At 36.8% G+C, this 19398-nt stretch overlaps 1 protein-coding gene across 2 annotated transcripts; it reads left to right on the top strand.

Moving 5' to 3' along the window:
- The first annotated feature begins 11547 nt into the window (after positions 1-11547).
- LOC115722666 (protein KAKU4) lies at positions 11548-19130 on the top strand. Of its 2 annotated transcripts, XM_030651930.2 has the most exons (12): positions 11548-11777; positions 12785-12888; positions 13943-14246; positions 14925-14989; positions 15224-15339; positions 15920-16032; positions 16116-16216; positions 16903-17085; positions 17264-17526; positions 17640-17734; positions 18385-18460; positions 18545-19130. In XM_030651930.2, exons 3-12 carry the CDS (start codon positions 13964-13966, stop codon positions 18873-18875), a joined length of 1626 nt encoding a protein of 541 aa, XP_030507790.2. In that variant the 5' UTR covers positions 11548-11777; positions 12785-12888; positions 13943-13963; the 3' UTR covers positions 18876-19130. The 2 variants fall into 2 exon arrangements, with proteins under 2 accessions (XP_030507790.2, XP_030507789.2); XM_030651929.2 differs by lacking the exon at positions 12785-12888 and having other exon boundaries at positions 11549-11777.
- The last annotated feature ends 268 nt before the right edge of the window (positions 19131-19398 follow it).

The following is a 19398-nucleotide window of genomic DNA, read 5'->3' as shown; positions in this document are numbered from 1 at the left end:
TTTGTTTTAGTGAGTAATCCTCCCTAATGGAGGAACGTTCATTATCAATTTCGCACCTTTTAATCTCAAAAGATAAGTAGTTTGTAAGTGTTTTGTATGGTATGGATCACCCTAATGGTGGCGACCATACTTGACTTGCAAATTATAAAACAATGGTGGAAGCTCATAAGATAGAATTGCCTTGACTCTCGCCTAAACGAGACAACGCTGAATTCCAATCTTGATCGAATAAAAGGTTGCTAGAATGATTATCATTTTATATGAGTTGACAACTCTATTCAATGGATGATGCTTTGACTCTCGCCTAAACGGGACACTGTATTAGTTTGTTGAAAGACCTTGGAAAATAAACTATGTTAGATTTAGTATTTCTATAACATATGTGATTATTTGTTATTTTCTGAACATGTGTATGAATTTATGAACCAAAACCTTACTTCTGTTTTATTGATGTGTTGTAGTGTCATTATGAATAACCCTCACCCCGATCCTCTCCTAGTTAATATCTTAGCAAAAGAACTCTATAGTGTGAAAATGCATCCTGGTAGTTGCATAAACTCGCACCTGTTGATGATGAATCTGAAGTTCCAAAAGACAAATCTACTAGGGATTGATTTATCAAGAGAACAATGGGTCCAACTCATCCTTAATAGTCTTCCCCCGGAGTATAATGAATTTGTTATTTCTTATATGATCAACAATTTCAACTCCTCCGACATGGACAAGCTCGAAGCAAAATTACGAGCCCATGAACGGAATCTGATTGCAATGGGTCCCCCTGGGTTTGCAATTCATAATCAGAGGAAAAGGACTAGGTATGAAGGATCTAGCAAAGGTGCTTCTTCAAGTACAATTATCAAACATAATCTTCTATGTTTGAATTGTAATGAAAAGGGACATCAAGAAGAACGATGTCCCAGGCTTCTAAATAATTCAAACGAAGGTAATGCTTTTGTCTTTGAATCATGTGTTTTAGAGAACGACAAATCCGTCTGGATTGTTGATTCTGGGTCTACTAACCATGTATGTTCTTCACTGCAGTTGCTTGAAACTTGGGAAAATCTGCTTCCAGGAGAGTTAAAGCTTAAAGTTGGCAATGGCGAATTAGTATCGGTCAAAGCTAGAGGAAAAGCCCGCATCAAGTTTCAACAAAGATTTTTAATTTTAGAAAATGTTTTATTTATTCCAAACTTTAGTGAAAACTTGATTAGTGTCTCATGTTTGCAAACACAATCTTACATATTGAATTTTTCGAGTACAAATTGTTCAATTTCTCGTAATAGATTTCAAATATGTGTTGCTACCATGGAACAAGGGCTTTATGTTTTAAGACCGAATACACAAATCTCACTAAATAGTGAACTTTTCAATGTAGCTAAACCTAGAAACCTCAAAAGAAAAGAGATTGATAATGATGATCAAACTTATCTATGGCATTTACGTTTAGGTCATATAGGCTTTGATAGACTCAATAGGCTAACCAAAGGCGGTCCATTGAAAAATGTCGTCTTAGGTGAACTGTCAGTATATGAGTCCTGCCTAGAAGGAAAAATGACTAAACGTTCTTTCTCTGCAAAGGGAGAGCGTGCCAAAATCCAACTAGGGTTAGTGCATTCCGATGTCTGCGGACCTTTGAATGTAAAAGCCCAAGGTGGTTATGAGTATTTTGTCACTTTCATTGACGATTACTCTAGATATAGTTTTCTTTACCTAATGCAAAAGAAATCTGAAACGTTTGAAAAGTTTCAGGAGTTTCATGCTTTGGCTCAAAACCAATTAGGTAAATCATTAAAGATCTTGCGAACTGATAGAGGTGGAGAATATATGGATATGCAGTTCAAAGATCATTTAATTGAACTTGGAATTGAATCCCAATACACTGCCCCAAGCACTCCACAACAAAATGGAGTTGCAGAAAGAAGAAATCGCACTCTTTTGGAAATGGTTAAGTCTATGCTGAGTTATTCAACTTTGTCTACGTCCTTCTGGGGATATGCTATTCAGATGGCAAATGACATTTTAAATGTTATCCCATCTAAAGCAGTCCCTAAGACACCCGTCGAACTTTGGAATGGTCGTACACCTAGTTTATGCCACTACAGAATTTGGGGGTGCCCTGCTCATGTCTTAAGAAAGAAAAAAGGCAAACTTGAATCACGTACCGAAGTATGCATGTTTGTCGGAAATTCTAAAGAGACTAGGGGTGGACTATTTTATAGTCACAAGGATAACAAAGTGTTTGTTTCTACAAATGCTACTTTCCTTGAAGAGAACTATATTAAAGACAACAAACCGAAAAGTAAAATTGTTCTAGAGGAATTGCTTTCAGATATAAGTCCTTCCAATGTTCCGTCCTCTTCCACTCGTGAAGAAGACAATCCCACTCCCTCAGTCGAACCAACTGAGAAATCTACTACTAAAGTTTCTGTTCAGAAGATCACCGCACCTCGTCGTAGTGGGAGGGTTTCAACAAAACCAGCTCGTTATGGCTTGGATGGTGAAATCAATATGGTCGTAGGTGACGGTATTGATGACGATCCATTAACCTATAAACAGGAAATGGCTAGTCCGCAACGGAAACGATGGTCGGCCGGCATGGATTCAGAAATGGATTCCATGAAAAAGAATAAAGTCTGGGAATATGTAGACGCACCTGACGACTATCATCCGATAGGATGCAAGTGGGTTTACAAGAAGAAAAGAGGAGCTGGAGGCGAAGTCGAAACTTTTAAAGCTAGACTTGTAGCCAAGGGTTATACCCAAAGAGAAGGCGTGGACTATGAGGAAACTTTTAGTCCTGTTGCCATGCTCAAATCCATCCGAATTCTTCTCTCCATAGCCGTTGCTTTCGATTATGAAATCTGACAAATGGATATCAAGACTGCCTTCTGTTAGGTTATAATTAGCCTATGTTTCGGGTCTTTAAAGTTAGCAATATCTCGTCTATTGGTGTCTTTTGGAGCAGTTTTACGCTTGATTTTCATGATTTCAGGTTCCCGGGGTGTTAAAGTTCGAATTCAGTCAAATGGCGGAAAACTGGGACAAACTTGAAAAAAATTAGAAAATTCGGCTCCAGACGCATCAGTAGTCGCGACCTCCTTTGAGCCAGGTCGCGACCCTTTTCTACGGTCGCGACCCTGGTCGCGACTTCGAGAATTGGCAGAAACTCGGTTTTTCGAGTTTTGCCTGTAGTCGCGACCAGCTTAAATGCTAGTCGCGACTAGGTACGAAAATCGCAGATTTGACCTAATTTTGATTTTTCTCTCAATTGGAGGCACACCACTCATCCCTATATAAGGAATACGACATTGAAGGTCAAAGGCAAGCAAAAACAGACCTAATAGTGGAGGCAAGTGGAGAGAAAGCTATCTTGAAGACCCGGAGCGATATCACCTTCTAGTTCTTTCTTTTACCCTTTTAATTCTTCTTTATGTTTGTTTTTATTTTTGAATTAATCATGGATGTTTTTAGAGTTATTATGAACTAAATTTCCCAATAAGGGAGGATGATGAATGTTGTTTAAGTTTATGCCTAGTTAATAAATAATTGCCATTCCTTCATCTTATATGTGAATACTATCTAGATTTGTGTTTAATTCCATGTGCAAGCTTGATCACCTTTTACATGTTTAATGATCTCAATTCGAAATCTGAAAAGTGAGAATTGACAATGCTAAAATTTGGATATTCTAGGTTTTGATGTAAAACGAAAGTATTTACATAGCCTCAGTGACTAATAGATTATTGCTTAATGCTGATTTTATGTTGATTTAATTAAGAAGTTAATTAGAGAACATAAGATTTAGAACCTAAAAGATCTGAAAAGAGTTAGGTTAATTTATAATCTGTCATTCACATTGAGATAAGGATAGCAATTAGGTATTAACATTGGTAGCTTAACAACAGGATTCACCTCCCTAATCTCTCATCTTGATTAATCTTCGTTTATTTTCTCTTTAATTTCTGAGTTATTTATTTTAAAAAAATTGCAATCTTATTATTTTACCGAATAGAATCATAAGTATAGTTTAGTAGTACTTAATCCAATTCCATGTGGTTCGACCTCACTTGCGTGAGATACTACTTGATTGCGTACACTTGCGTGTAAACATAATTTTCGTAACACCTTCCTCAATGGGGTACTTGAAGAAACCATCTATATGGAGCAACCAGAAGGCTATGTCCTTCCTGGGCAGGAAAAGAAAGTTTGCAAATTAAATAGGTCTATCTATGGACTTAAGCAAGCTTCTCGCTCATGGAACAAAAGGTTTGATGAAATCATCAAGACCTACGGCTTTCTTTTGAATGAAGATGAACCTTGTGTTTACCAACTCAAGGAAGACCAAGTAGTAGTATTCCTGGTCCTTTATGTTGATGACATTTTGATTATTGGAAACAATGTCAAGAAAATGACTCACATCAAGGAATGGCTCAACACTCAATTCGATATGAAAGATTTGGGTGAAGCAGCCTATGTTCTTGGTATTCAGATTATCAGAAACCGGAAGAACAGATCTCTTGCTCTCTCTCAAACAACCTACATTGACAAAGTTTTAGAGAGATTCTCCATGAATAACACCAATGGGGCAAACATGCCTTCTAGATATGGTATTCGTCTATCTAAGGAACAGTCTCCGACTGATCCTCAAGAGATAGAGGACATGTCAAAAATTCCCTATGCTTCTGCAGTTGGAAGTCTAATGTATGCAATGTTATGCACTAGACCTGACATCTGCTATGCAGTTGGAATCGTGAGCAGGTATCAGTCTAATCCAGGACATGAACATTGGAATGCAGTTAAGTATATTCTAAAATACTTAAAGAGTACAAGGAATCTTGTGTTAGTCTACAAGGGTGGTGCTTTAAATCCCATAGGCTACACTGATTCAGATTTCCAGGCAAGTCTTGAAGACAAGAAATCTACATCTGGGATGGTGTTTACTCTTGGGGGTGGAGCAGTGGTTTGGAGAAGTGCAAAACAAACCGCGATATCGGACTCGACTATGGAAGCTGAATACATAGCTGCAGCCGAAGCTGCTAAAGAACTTGTCTGGCTAAGAAAGTTCTTTATCAGTATAGGTGTCATTCCTGGAATGGAAAAGCCTCTGGTCCTACTTTGTGATAACAATGGAGCAATAACAAACAGTAAAGAACCTCGAAGCCACAAGAGAAGCAAACACATTGAAAGGAAGTATCACATTATCAGAGAATACGTGGCAAGAGGGGATGTACTAGTTGAGAAAGTTGACACAGAGGACAACCTAGCTGATCCATTTACCAAAGTCTTGGCCGTGACAGCATTTGAAAAGCACCGTCAGAATTTAGGATTAATTGATATGTACTGATTAGTTTTATATTAGTGCAAGTGGGAGTTTGTTGAGTTTTATGCCCTAAATAAAACTCCATTTCAATGTAATCTATTTTATTTAACATCAATAAAGAAACAGAAGTATTTTTCATTCATTTGTGTATGTTTTGGTTCACTTAATCAATTGATTGTCTATTTGATTTATAAATTCATCTTAAACCCTTTTCACATACTTGATCCTGTTTATTGTGTTGTCATCACTTTGGAAAGTAAACATGACTATGTGAATAAAGTTTCCTAGATTTATCAGACACAGGGTTTTACTGATATGATTAGGCTCAATCTCAGGAGGCTATTCGTGTTCTTTGATTTGTTAGTTAAGCCTACTTTTAGGTCAGGGTGATACGTACATTTTGGGAACACGGTAGTGCAATTGAGTGGGAGCGCTAACATAAACATGGAATCTATAGCTTCAATCTGGCGAATAGTAAGCAAATGATGATCTCCTTCGAGCTTGACCAAACGAACATAAATGGTGGAGTACTCATTTCACATAAGCTGAAATATCATTTATACGGGGTCAAGTGTTTTAAGGATAAAATACATAGTAGGGTGTGATGGTAATCTAATCCCTTTACAGTGTAGATCATTCATATAGAGGATCATTGATCAAATTAGGATTATAACAATGGATAACTAATGATGTGTCTATATGGTGGAACATATAGAGCATTCTATATACTGAGAGTGCAATTCTAAGTTCTATGCGTGGATTCAACGAAGAATTAATAAGTTAGTGAATTTTAGTAATAAATTCTTGATCTACTTATTGGAAGCTCGGTTATATAGACCCATGGTCCCCACACTAGTTGAGATAATATTGCTTGTAAGACTCATGTAATTGGTTTTGATTAATCAATTATAATTCTCAAGTTAGACTATGTCTATTTGTGAATTTTTCACTAAGTAAGGGCGAAATTGTAAAGAAAGAGTTGTTAGGGGCATATTTGTTAATTATGATACTTTGTATGGTTCAATTAATAAATATGATAAATGACAATCTTATTTAATAATTATTTATAGTTATTAAATAGTTAGAATTGGCATTTAAATGGTTGATTTAGAAAATTGACATTTTTGAGAAAATCAGATGCAAAAGTGATAAAACTGCAAAATTGCAAAAAGTGAGGCCCAAATCCAATTAGTCATGGCCGGCCACTTTTTTAGGTATTATCCTCTGATATTTTCATTATTTTAATGCCAAATAATTCAAACCTAACCCTAGTGGAATGCTATAAATAGGTAGTGAAGGCTTCAGGAATTTTACACTTCTCATTCAGAAAAACCTGAGCCTCTCTCTCTACCTTTGGCCGCCACTCTCTCTCTCTCTTCTTCCTTCATATTTCGAAACCCTTAGTGATTAGAGTAGTGCCCACACACAACAAGTAATACCTCAATCATAGTGAGGAAGATCGTGAAGAAAGATCTTCAGCAAAAGGAGTTTCAGCATCAAAGATTCAGAGAAAGAGATCCAGGTTCAGATCTTGATAATACTCTGCGACAGAAAGGATACAAGGGTTAGAGATCTGAACGGAAGGAGTCATTTAATTCCGCTGCACCCAATGTAAGGTTTCCTAAACTTTATATGTGTTTATTTCATCGTTTTAGAAAGTTCATATTTAGGGTGTTAAACAACATACTTGTGAGTAGATCTAAGATCCTGGTAAAATAATTTCCAACACCAGAGCCATCATCGTGACCAAGAAAAATTGAGTCAAAAGAAATCCACAATGATCTAAGGGGGAACCTCAATCGAAGGGCCGCTACTGAAAAATAAGCACCGCCACCGGTTGATCCATGCCTTAGGGAGGTATCGAGGAATACACTGCTAGACCTCCGAGAAAAGTTGAACAAGAAAAGACAAGAACTTGATAGAGAGATGGAAGACCTTTGACGAAGGATAGCGTCTGCTGTATTCGAAGAATGCAATTGGGAAAAAGATGACTTTGATGATGAATCACCTTTCTCGAGGGAAATCTAACTTGAGCTACTACCTCCAGATTTTAAGGAACCAAACATACCACCCTATGAGAGAATTATCGATCCAAAATATCACTTAGATACCTTCATTAAGATCATGAAAATGAAGAGGGTGGCGAGCAAGGCAAGGTGTCAATTCTTTATCGTGATGCTCAGAAGTGTAGCATATAAGTGATATAATAGGTTGGCTACTGGATCAATTGCCTTGTGGAAACAATTCACTGATGAATTCTTGGCCTAACACCATGCCTCGTGAGACTATATCGTCCTAAGGACAAGCTTGGCCAACATCAAATAGGGAGAGACATAAAGCCTGAAAAGCTACATTCAACGCTTCACCGCTAAAGCGGCCAAGGTTAGGAGACTGTCTAAAGATGAATACAAGATGGCCATAGCCGCTGGAGTCAAGCCAAGAATCAAGTTATGGAACAACATGCTCAAGAGAGAATTAGGCAATTTGGAGGACTTCTACGAAAGAGTCAATAGGTACATCCAAGTGAAGGATGGACATGAGAATCTAGATGTGGGAAGAAATAGCTAGCCCAAGATATCCCCCACTGATGAGACACTAAAGAAAAGAGAGTTCGATCATTGGGGAGACGAACACTGCAAAAAAGTTAAGAAAGAGATGGAACAATAACCCTGCGAATACACATGCTTTACAGAGTTGAATAGCTCAAGAGAACACATTTTCTTGATTAATGAGAACCACATACCTTTCAAGAAGCCATCCCCATGAAGAAAGATAAGTCCAAAAGGGATCCGAACAAATATTGCAAGTTTCACAAGGACATTGGACATTTTATAGAGGAATGCAAAGATCTCAAGATTTAAATTGAGGAGTTAATACAACGAGGGTACTTGGGCGGGTACTGCAGAGAGGACCAAAGGTATGAGGACGAGCGACAAGAAGAATACTGGAGGAAAATTAAAAGGAATGAGGTATTGTCGTAAAAAAGAAGCCACCAAGATATCTTCTTTGTCTCACATTTCAATTTGTTGTGAATCAAGGTGGAAACCCCTCGGGTGACCCCAATTGTCATGTTAATCTTTTAGTTCATTGTAAACAAGGGAAAGGCCCCCACAAGGATCTTTACACCCCCTTTATTGTAAAGCAAGATGAAAGAAAAATGATATCTTGGATTTATGTTATTGTGTTCATAAGAACACTTTAAAGTGGATGTTCAGTCTTCCCCATTTCTAAGAGAAAGAATAATATTCGAGACTGAAACTTAAGTGTTCAATATCGTAAGAATCGCTACATTTTTGTTAGGCCGAGAAAAGAGGAGAAAAAGAAAAGGAAAATGGTATAACTATGAGAGGGATGCCTCTCTAAAAGGAATACATATTTTCTCACATTCAAAACGCACTTTAAGTGCCACAAATGCAATATAAGAGGTTGAGAGTCGCTTAAGGGCTACAAGCTCCCTCCATAGCATCACAAAACTTGAGAAAGGGTAGAGCGCAATCCAAGAGGCTAAAAAACTCCCTTAGCCTTCAATTAGAAACTTGAAAAAGGTTGAGTGCGGCCAAAGAGGCTATACAACTCCCTTAACATCCAATAAGTAACCAGCAAGAGGTTGAGACTACACAAATGGTCTATACTCCCTTAATAATGAGGTTACACCTTATAAGAGGTTGAGAAAGCCCAAGTGGCAAAAAATTCCCTCATGCAAAAGATCTCAAGGTGCAAGCACCTAAAGAGACAACCATAGAACCAAGCGGAAGGGAAAGTGCTTATTGAACTTAGTTTACAAGAACACTTAAAAGAGTTCTTATAGATTGGGGGCAAGTGTTCACCCTAGAAATCGAGAGGGTTGATTATCGAGATTAGTCAACAATTAGTCTCGAGAAGCGAGAGACATCAACTTTAAGAGTTAGCTGAGGAATGACTGAGTCACGCATATGGCCCGGGGCCTGTTAATCCCAAAAATTAGCACTGCTAACTTTCGAGATTAGTTAACCAATAATTGAGAAGATTAACGAGAACAAGCTAAGAGAGTCACTCCGAAGGGGATCCCAAGCATGGCCGCCATGCAAGCCACTCGGAATGCATGCTCAAAAGTCACTCGACATGCATTCTCAAGAGTCACCCAGCATGCATGCTCAATGTCACTTGACATAAAGAGTCACTCGACATGCATGCTTCATGTCACTCAGCATGCTCAATGTCACTCGACCATGCATGCTCAAAAGTCACTCAACATGCATGCTCAAGAGTCATTCGACATACATGCTCAAGAGTCATTCGACATGCATGCTCAAGAGTCACTCGACAAGCATGCTCAAGAGTCACTCGCCATCAATGCTCAATGTCACTCAACATGCATGCTCAAGAGTCACTCGACATGCATGCTCAAGAGTCACTCAACATGCATGCTCAAGAGTCACTCGACATGCATGCTCAATGTCACTTGGCCATGCATGCTCAAAATTACTTGACCATGCTTCTCACAAATGTCACTCAACTAGCATGCATCCTTGAGATCACTCGGCATGCATGCATCTATGAGGTCACTCGACATGCATGCATCCTGAAGTCACTCGGCTAGCATGCATCCTTGAGGTCAGTCAGCATGCATGCATCCTTAAGTCACTCGGCATGCATACATCCTCAAGTCACTCTGCTAGCATGCATCCTTCAAGTCACTCAACTAGCATGCATCCTTAAGGTCACTCGCCATGCATGCATCCTTAAGTCACTAGGCATGCATGCATCCTCAAGTCACTCAACATGCATGCATCCTTAAGTTACTCGGCTAGAATGCATCCTTGAGGTCACTCAACATGCATGCATTCTCAAGTCACTTAACATGCATGCATCCTCAAGTCACTCGACGTGCATGCACTTCTCACTCAACACAGGACATCCATGACAATGTGGCTCAACATAGTAAAGCTCTCCCAAGTACAGGGAGAATGAAGCGAAAAGGTACAATCATAAGGACAAGGTGTGCATGCAAGGAGCGTATGACCACGCCTGCTACAAGCTTTGAAAGCATGGAGGTACAAGTAGTGGGAGCATCGCTCCTACATACCCTGACGCCCTGACCACCAGGACTCTGCATCCACTACTCCTGCGACCCAGGACCACCGACACCAGAAAAAGGTACGAGGTGCAAGACCACCTCTTGCACTTGAGATTTGCAGCCTGAAAGCAACAACTTGTCTTCTTGGGACCACCATGTATCTCATGCCATTAGAGCATATAAGTACCCATTTCTTAGATGAGAGATGGGGTTGGAAAATCATTCTTGTAACTACCGTATTGAGAGTAATTGAAAGTTTTCATTTTATCTCTACTTTGAGATAGATACTTGAATTTGTATTTCATCTTTTTCTTCATCTTAGTTCTGAGTTCGAAGTAGAGTTTGATTTTTTGGCCAACAAGTTAGTTGACGAATTCTCACTGTCAACAATAGGTAGTACCAATCAATCCATTTAAGCCTTCTTCAACTGTGTAGTCCCATACCTACACAGTTTCAGAATAATCACACTTGACTTTTCTCAGGCGGTGTGAGATTGCACTACTCGGTATTTTTCGTTACGGATCACATACTATTGACTATCACATTCCCTCTCATTAAGTTCGGGTCCGGGGTTGGAGTCCAAGGCCAATTCAGAGTCTGGGGTCAAGATCGGGGCCGAGTCCGAGTCTGAGTTTGGGTTTGGAGTCGGGGTCCGTATCCGAAGTTGGGATCCGTGTCTGGATCAGGTCTTGTTAATATCGGGGTCTCAAAGTATTGAAGTGTTATTTTCAAATAAACTAAAAATAAAAATCGTTTTTGAATAATATTAACTAAACAAAAGTGACTTATTATATTTTAAAAATTTCAATATCTGTTTTTTGTAGTTCTTATTTCTAAGAACACAAATTTCAAAACAGAAAAACAAAAAACAATTGAAACATGATTATAATCTTAAATGATCAAAATTCAAAAACACATAAGTTACTACTAATACTTACAATTTTATTGGCACACCATATTTATAGCAGTTTCATTTTATTTGCAGAATTTTTACTATAGAGATTCAGTACCGTGAATAGCACGTGAAACTCACGCGCCACCACATAACTGATAGCACAAGAAAAGGATAACTATCTTAATTAAAAAAAAAAAAGGATAACTATTTTCGTGTAATAATAAGAGAATAATTATTTATTATTAGTATTTTTTCATCATATATAAATAAATATATATATTTTTTTTTTGAAATAAACGGTATAACAGTCTCTCTCTCGCTCCAAATCCCTAGCCAAGTTCTGGCCCCCTCTTCCTCTCAGATTCGGTCTCGTTCGTCGTTCCTGGCCAACTCCGACCACTAACTCTCTCACCTCAACCGCGGTCACTTTCCTCCTCGGCGCGACTAGCAACACCCACCCTTCGTCATAATAACCATCGCATGGAAATTACTTACCATTCTCACAGGTACAAAGTTGTTTTTTAGTTCATTAACACATTTTCGCTTCAAATGAAATTTTTGTTACATTTTGTTTGTAAATCTCGTTTAAGGTTCTGTATCTTTGATTTGCCCATGTTTAGAAATATTTTGGTATTTTATTGGGTCAGATTCTTCTTGCCTTGTTTGCACATAATGTGTTTGTTAAAATGCCGCTTATGAGATTGGTATTAGGAAATATCGAATTTGTTGCTTCTGTTGTGTAACCGGCATGTTACTTATTTGTGTTTGTATTCGCAATTTCATGTATAAACAATTTCGTTGAATACTTAGATTTGTTAAGCAGTTAACTAATCCATCTATTAGTGTATAGAACTTTTCTTTGTTTGTTTTTTAGCATATGGTTTTTTTTTACTGGCACTCTTTAATGGATTTATTAGGTTATTTGTCTTAATGTCTCAAGTTATCCAGCCCCTTTTCAAATATGGCTTAGTTATAAAGTAACGGCAGTTTTTTAATTTATCTGGTTATAACCATATTTGATGGCATTTAGTTTCTAACATATTGGTTGAAGTCTTGATATCTGGGTTTTGTATGCTTTTGCTCTATATATTATTCTTGTGGCTTTGTTACTCTTTATTTATTTTATTGTTATTGTACTGTTTTTGTCTTTGGGCTGACAACCTATTTTAGTGCTTAATTATACCTTCGTGCTTTATATATGTTTGTACGTAAAAAGTATATATTCTAGTGTTGCTTAAAAGAGTTATGTTCTATGTATGTTGTAAACTTGTCAAATTTGAATACCTATGTAAAATTTATTATTTTCCTAAATCTTTACATCAGGTACTATAACTTTGTTTCCAAAAATTTCTTGCTCAACGATAATATGATTCAATTAGTTTTTTCTTAGGCAGATACTTTATTTTTCTTATGAAATAGAAAAGCAATTTGACCATTTAAATAAAATTTTATTTATATAATAGCAGTTTCTTCATGATCTCACGAGATTCATGACAGATTTTCTTTTATGTAGTTGCCACAGATCCGTTAAGATCAGGGCAAGGAGACATTCATATCAATGTTTATGTTTGAAAAGGCTAGTTTAAGCCTCAAGGCGTTTTGTCTTGGCAAGGCAAGGTGTAAGCCTCACATCTTATACTAAAATTCTACTTTTTTTTTTCTTGAAAAAAAATCTAAACACTATTAATCAAAACTAATAAATCATAAAAACAAATGATAGTTGATAACAACAGTACAAATTAAGGCAAATTTGGGAAAAAAATTAATTAAATTTCAGAACTATCAACCTCGAGTGCTTTCATGTGGTATTTCCTAACGAATGCTAGGATTTTATGTATATAGTACTATTCTAGGCACTATTGTTAGGCCCAATACTTAGAAAGTCATTTTTGTTGCACTAAAATATATAATGTAACTGTTATTGGCTAGTTTGGTTGGCACACCACTTTAAACAGGCCAAAATAAGAAATAATAAGTGAGGTTAAGGCCTCATGATAATGTTGAGGCACTAGTTTTTCGGGTGCCTCAAAATGAGAGGCTTATGCCTTTCTTCTCTTGCCTAAGGCATAAGCATCAAAGCTACTCCTGAATGCCTGGCTTTGAGGCAAGCCTTGCCTCAAAAGAGCTATTTTAGACATTGATTCAGATGCCGCTAACAGCAGAGCAAAATGCCCAACATATTATTGCTAGTGTCTATAATGAGAAACCGGAGCAACATTTGATAGGCATAGCTATGATTAAATATTCGGCTCTTCACACCAGAGATAATGTAGTTTCTTTTGGAGAATGTGTGACAACTGACAAGAATACTTTTTCATATTTTTTGAAAGCTATATATGTTCAAACAGTTTTGGTGCAATTACTTGTCTTTATTACCGCAGTTTGGTGTTAGGTGTTGCACTTGCACAGGCCAAAGCATGTGCTGGCCGTGATAATGAAACTGTTGCCCATTATTTAATTTCACTTATATATGTGTGTGTATATATACACGCCATGGCATGTGAGTTTCTGTATAATGCATGGGACACTGATTCCTGTATAATTGACGTCTCATTCTAAAGCACAGGACGCATTCTTTGATTGTAGTAGCAAGAGTCCATAATCACAATGATTCTCTAATCTTTGCAACTACAGATTTACTCATCTTTGTTTATTTTATTGTGTGGACCAGTTAAATTATCTTCAAATAACCATGATGACCAATCCTAGATCCCAACAAAACCTTGAAGCTAGGTCAGGTGGGAAGATTGTTCGAAATAGGCGAACTGTTGGTGCTAGGGCTACACCGTATGAGCGGCCTAGAGTGACAAATCTGGAACCCGAAAGCCCTAATTGGCTTTCCAAGATCATTTTATCTCCGACTCGTATGATTGCGAGCGGTGCTGGAAAGCTCATCTCGTCTGTCTTTAATGTGGATTCTTCTTCCTCTTCTTCATCATCATCTTCTTCTTCCTTGGGCTCTGACTCCAATTCAGGTAAGTGACGTTTTATTATTTTAAGGATTGTTGAAATGGGGATTTTTTCTTGGATTGGTTTCTCTAGGTAATTGAGAGTTCACGACCTTTCTTTTTTTCTTAAAGATTTGAGCTCTAAGATTTTCTTTTTAATGTTTACTTAGTTTGGGAAAATGAAAAGGAGAGAAGTATCATTATTTTATTTTATATCAAAGTGTAGAGAATTCAGTCGAAGCGGCTGTCTTTAACAGAATTATTTGGAGAATATTGTGTTAAAGAAGTGCTGATCCACTTAGGGTTTGGGTTTTGAGTGGTTGGCTTGGAGTTTGGATTTTGTATGGTGCCATATCCTATGCCTGATATTTTAAGTTCACTATTGTATAAGATATCTGTTTAATGCTATTTTAATATTAGTTTGTTACTTCTTGGAGACATTTAAATACCTTGGTCTACATTGCCTCTCACTGTTTTGGCCGAGGATCTTGAATGCTGTAGCTAGTAATATATTATGTTTTAGGTGACAACTGAGAACCAGTGCTTATATTGACATGTTAACTGTATCATTTGTATATGTCTATTTTAATAGTTAGCTATAAGAAGCATGGTAGCTTTGTACTTCATTAAAGCAGGCAAAAGTTTGCATTTGCTTTGGGTCTCTTTTCAATCTTCTCACAAGATTATGTGTCTCTATTTACACAGAGGGAAATTGCGACAATAATCACGTTGATGATATCTCATCTCAAGGAGCTGATATCTTAAATGAGGTAATTGCGGATGTTGAACATTTTTTTTTGCTCTTTTGGAAGCATGCTTGTCTTCTTTGAATTGATATTGGTATGTTTGGTGCATCAAACAACTTGTCACTTTAACAGTACTTGTCATTTACATCTGTGTTTGTATGTTGACAACACAACTATCAAACTAAAATTTGAGTTTCTATAATTACATTTTATGGTGCGATGGTGGGTTGTTTATCTGATTATTGTGAACTGCAACAGAGGAAGGGAACATCAGAAGTAATCAATTACTTTAAGAAGGATCCTGAACCAACATTAAGAAAAAGAGACACCAAGCATGCAATCGAGGCGCTGCTTATGCAGGAGACTTTCACGAGGTAATCAAGAGCATGTCTTCAGGTTTTTTTTTTTTGAAAAAGAGAAAGAGGCCAATGACTAAGATTGACCCCTCCTCCGACATATATATAAGAGCATGTCTTCAGGTTTTTAAAATTAATGTCGGAATGTTTTCATCCCCCCTCCTCTCTCTCTCTCTCTCTCTCTCTCTCTCTCTCTCTCTCACACACACACACACACACACACACATTATCTGGTACTCTTTTTGGTGCTGTGTTAAGCTTATTTTCTTCACCGTCTTTGTTATCAATATTTTACAAGCTCCTCAAACTTTTAGCATAAGGCGTATCTCAGAATGAGAATTAAATTACATTCAATTGGTTTTCTGTGATTAGCTGCCTGACATTGTTTTGTACTTTCACAGTCCTTGATTTTATGAACTTAAATCTATACTTAGTAAGGACTTATTTTTGCTTACTGAAGGGTTATCGTTTTTACAAATTGAAGTTAGTTGCAATCTCATAAATTTACATGTTTTTTCTTTTTCCTATGCTAGTTTCTGGTGGATTGAGTTTCTTAGTGATTTTACTATATTTATTGAGATTTTTTTCCTTTGACCAGGGAAGAGTGTAATAAATTAATAAAGATTATTAAATCAAGAGTTGTAGATGGTTTCAACACCAAAGATGCAGAAAATGGGAGTGTGACTTTGATGCCAAATGAAGCATCCATAGGTAGGACTTCTTAAAAGAAAATAAATATTTTGGCTTGCAAAATTATTACATATGTATGGCTGATGGTGTTACCTGTGTTGCAGAAACAGACATGCAAGATCTTCGATGTAGAGCTATTATGGAAGCGAGAATATGGACGTCCGCAAAGAAATTAAAATCAGCTTCAAAATCTGATTTGCATAATGTAACCTTTCAGTTTGATTCTGCTTTGTTCCATAGTCAGTCTTCTTTAATGTTAATGCTAACTGTTAAATTTCATCTAATATGACTCCCTTTCTTGCAGTTTTCATATCTGTTTGAAAGGTTAATTCTTGCATATATGTTGATTGCACCATTTAATTATTAATATGCATAAATGTTAATTTTGGAATATATTAGAGTAATCATTGAAAAGATATGTGCTCCAAAGTTATTAGTTGAACTGGTGCTGAAGAACCTTTTCCCCTTTTTTGGTGGGGAGGTGTCTAAAAAAATTTTAACTGAGAATTAAATATGGATAAATTGAAACTGGTGTCTATTACTTCAGGCTGCTTAGTAAAAAAGAACAGAAGTAGAGAGAAATTAGATATGCATTAGTAGGAATGGAAGATAATTCTTTTCAATATTTTCGGGATAAAAAGCTTAGAGATACTATTGTACAAGTAATGTCAAATCCTATGATCCTAGTGTAACATGAACATATCATAATTATTTTTTTACATTCTTGCAGTTGGATATTATTTGAGCTATATATATAATCTGTTAACTATTATTATTATTTTTTCCTTTCCCAAAATAGGAAATATAGTATCAATGTGGAATCTGTATAGCTTTTTCGCACTAGTATAATATTGTTGGTTGCATTTGCAAAATCGATCTGATTAATTGCAGGCTATTGAAGCTGAAGTGGGTTCTCCAGTGGATATGGCCAAAGTGTATATGCGCACACGTCCACAATGGGCATCTCCTACCTTCAACAATAGAGAGATCAAATCTTCATCACCAATAAGTGCACATCTTTTTAATGAGAAAACACCTTATTCAAATGATGGTAATGCTTTGTCGTCATCTAAGGTACCATATTGAGCATTGATTCTTATACATTTTTTGTTTCTTTATCTTTTTCTTTGGGATGATTAAAATGTACTGAAACGTTCTCTCAAAGAAACAATTGAGATATTTACTGTATTTGTTCTACCACTTCTGTATTAACTATATTTATCACGGTTTACTTTTTGAAATTTGAACACAGCCTAAATGGGATACCCCTAACACGGGGTCTTGGAACATCCAAGAGGAAATACAGAGAGTGCGTGCTAAAGCAACTGAAGAGATGCTAAGGAATTTACCATCTGAAAAAATTGATTGGTCTGCGTCTGGTTTTGAAAATAGAGCTATTCCATGCTCGTTGCTATCTGAAAACATAGATGCTAATGTAGGAGAAAAACCGGATAAGTGTACAAACCCGATAGATGCTTCTTTGCAGACAGCTGATATAAAGAACACATCCCCCAGGTTTGAGTTTTCTTTCTGTGGTTGACAAGTATATTTTCCTTTGCTTTTTTTTTTAATGGCTAATGAGATTATTGACACTATTCTTGAAATATTGAAATTATCTTGGTTTGCAGTAATGCTGGCATTGATGATGTTCCTAACTACAATGACACAATCACCAGTGCAACTCTCAAGCAGGGACGCCCTATCGGAGAAGGAAGCCTGCGAGGTACGTCTTGGACCCCTCCGTTAGTTGTTAGGGTTAGAATAATTCTACATTTGCATGTTCAATATTATGATCTATGTGATATTATTGATTACTTGGCTTGCTTTTGAAATTGAACTCGTATTCAAATGCTTCCACTAAAGCATTGTGATACCTAAATTTTGAGAATTTGATATAAATATGCTAGATGAGCATAATTAGGAGAACATAAATTTTCTGTGTCATTCTGAAAACAAAATTGGCACTAAAGCGAGTTCTATTGTGGTGATTCAAAGATAATATTTTTTCAATGCATTTTCCCAGTCCTAGTTTTCTTGGTTGGATTCTCAAATGATTTTAGTTGCGTACCATATGTATATTTTTCTAAAATACTAAAAATCCCTATCTCAATATTGATTCAAGGCAAGGATTTCAGCATATATTAGTCATTATCTCTTGATGCTTTTTTATACGGGTCAGCCTAGATTTTGTTGCTTCTTGTACATTATTACAGTTATCACTGTTGGATTCTGAATTGAGCGGACATTTGTCATGTACTTATTAATTGCACTTATTGTTTTAGAAAACACATGAACATCTATTCAATTCCTTTTATTCATTCATCGTTTACTGTTTCTTTCTCAGATTTTTATATATTGTCCTTTCATATGCAGTTACAGATCCAAGATTGCTTGAGAACAACTGCACAACATCTGAAGATGTGTCTAAAAACGAAAACGGCTCGCCTGGGTACTGAAAATGATCATTTACCTCGTAGTTAAGGCTTTTTTCGTTGAGTTGAGAATTTAGTTGAATTGGTTTTCCTGGTTTCAGTTTGTCCGCAGGAGTGGCAGGTACTGATCACAATCATCATGAGGGAATGCCAGATGGTGGGGAACCCGCAGCTACAGGCAAGTTTGATGGCGAGACCTGTGAGCTTTTGAGTGAAACTTACATCGAGATCCCAAATGTGAGTGATACAATGAATGAGAATGAGTACATTTCAAACGGCTCTCCAAGTGCTCCAAGCTTGAGCAATGTGTCGCCTCGGGTCACAACTCGTCAAAACTTGAAACGTGGACCAGCAGCCAATACGAATGCCACCATTGATGCCGAAAAGCGACAAGGAAAGAGACTGAGCAGAAACAGTAAAAGAAAGTTGTAATTTATTAGTTGAGCTTAGTGTCTATCACGTAGGTTTTATTGTTAGGTAGTTTTTTGGTGTACGAGATATTTAAGCTTAGTATTAGCAGTAGGTAGTCTGGAATTGGAAAGAGACCTAAAGGTTGATTGTGAATGTTAAGTAGTTCTGCAACTTTCATTCTGTTTGTTCCATTATGCTTGGGCAAAAAAATTGTGTTTGTGTAAAATAAAATTATTTTAAATTGGGGAGTGGTACTCCATGAAGATTATTTTTTAATTGGCTTGTATTTAACTCATTATTATTATTATTTAATTGACATGTCTTAACTCATTAACCAATTGCAAATTCATGTGGTGGAATATGAATTTAGTTTGGGAAATAATTTCTGTATAAGAATTTATTATATTGATATGTGGGTGTGGGTGTGGTGTGTGGTAAGTGGTAAGTGGTGGCATGATTTACAGATGTATTTGGCCTTGTGTTCTTAGTTTGTATTGTGCTTAATTTTTTTTTAACCTTTCCGTGGAAGTTTCTTCCTATGCAT

The sequence above is a fragment of the Cannabis sativa genome, chromosome 9 (assembly GCF_029168945.1).
Source record: "Cannabis sativa cultivar Pink pepper isolate KNU-18-1 chromosome 9, ASM2916894v1, whole genome shotgun sequence".
Classification (NCBI taxonomy): Eukaryota; Viridiplantae; Streptophyta; class Magnoliopsida; order Rosales; family Cannabaceae; genus Cannabis; species Cannabis sativa.
This window is presented reverse-complemented; position numbering and strand designations above follow the sequence as displayed.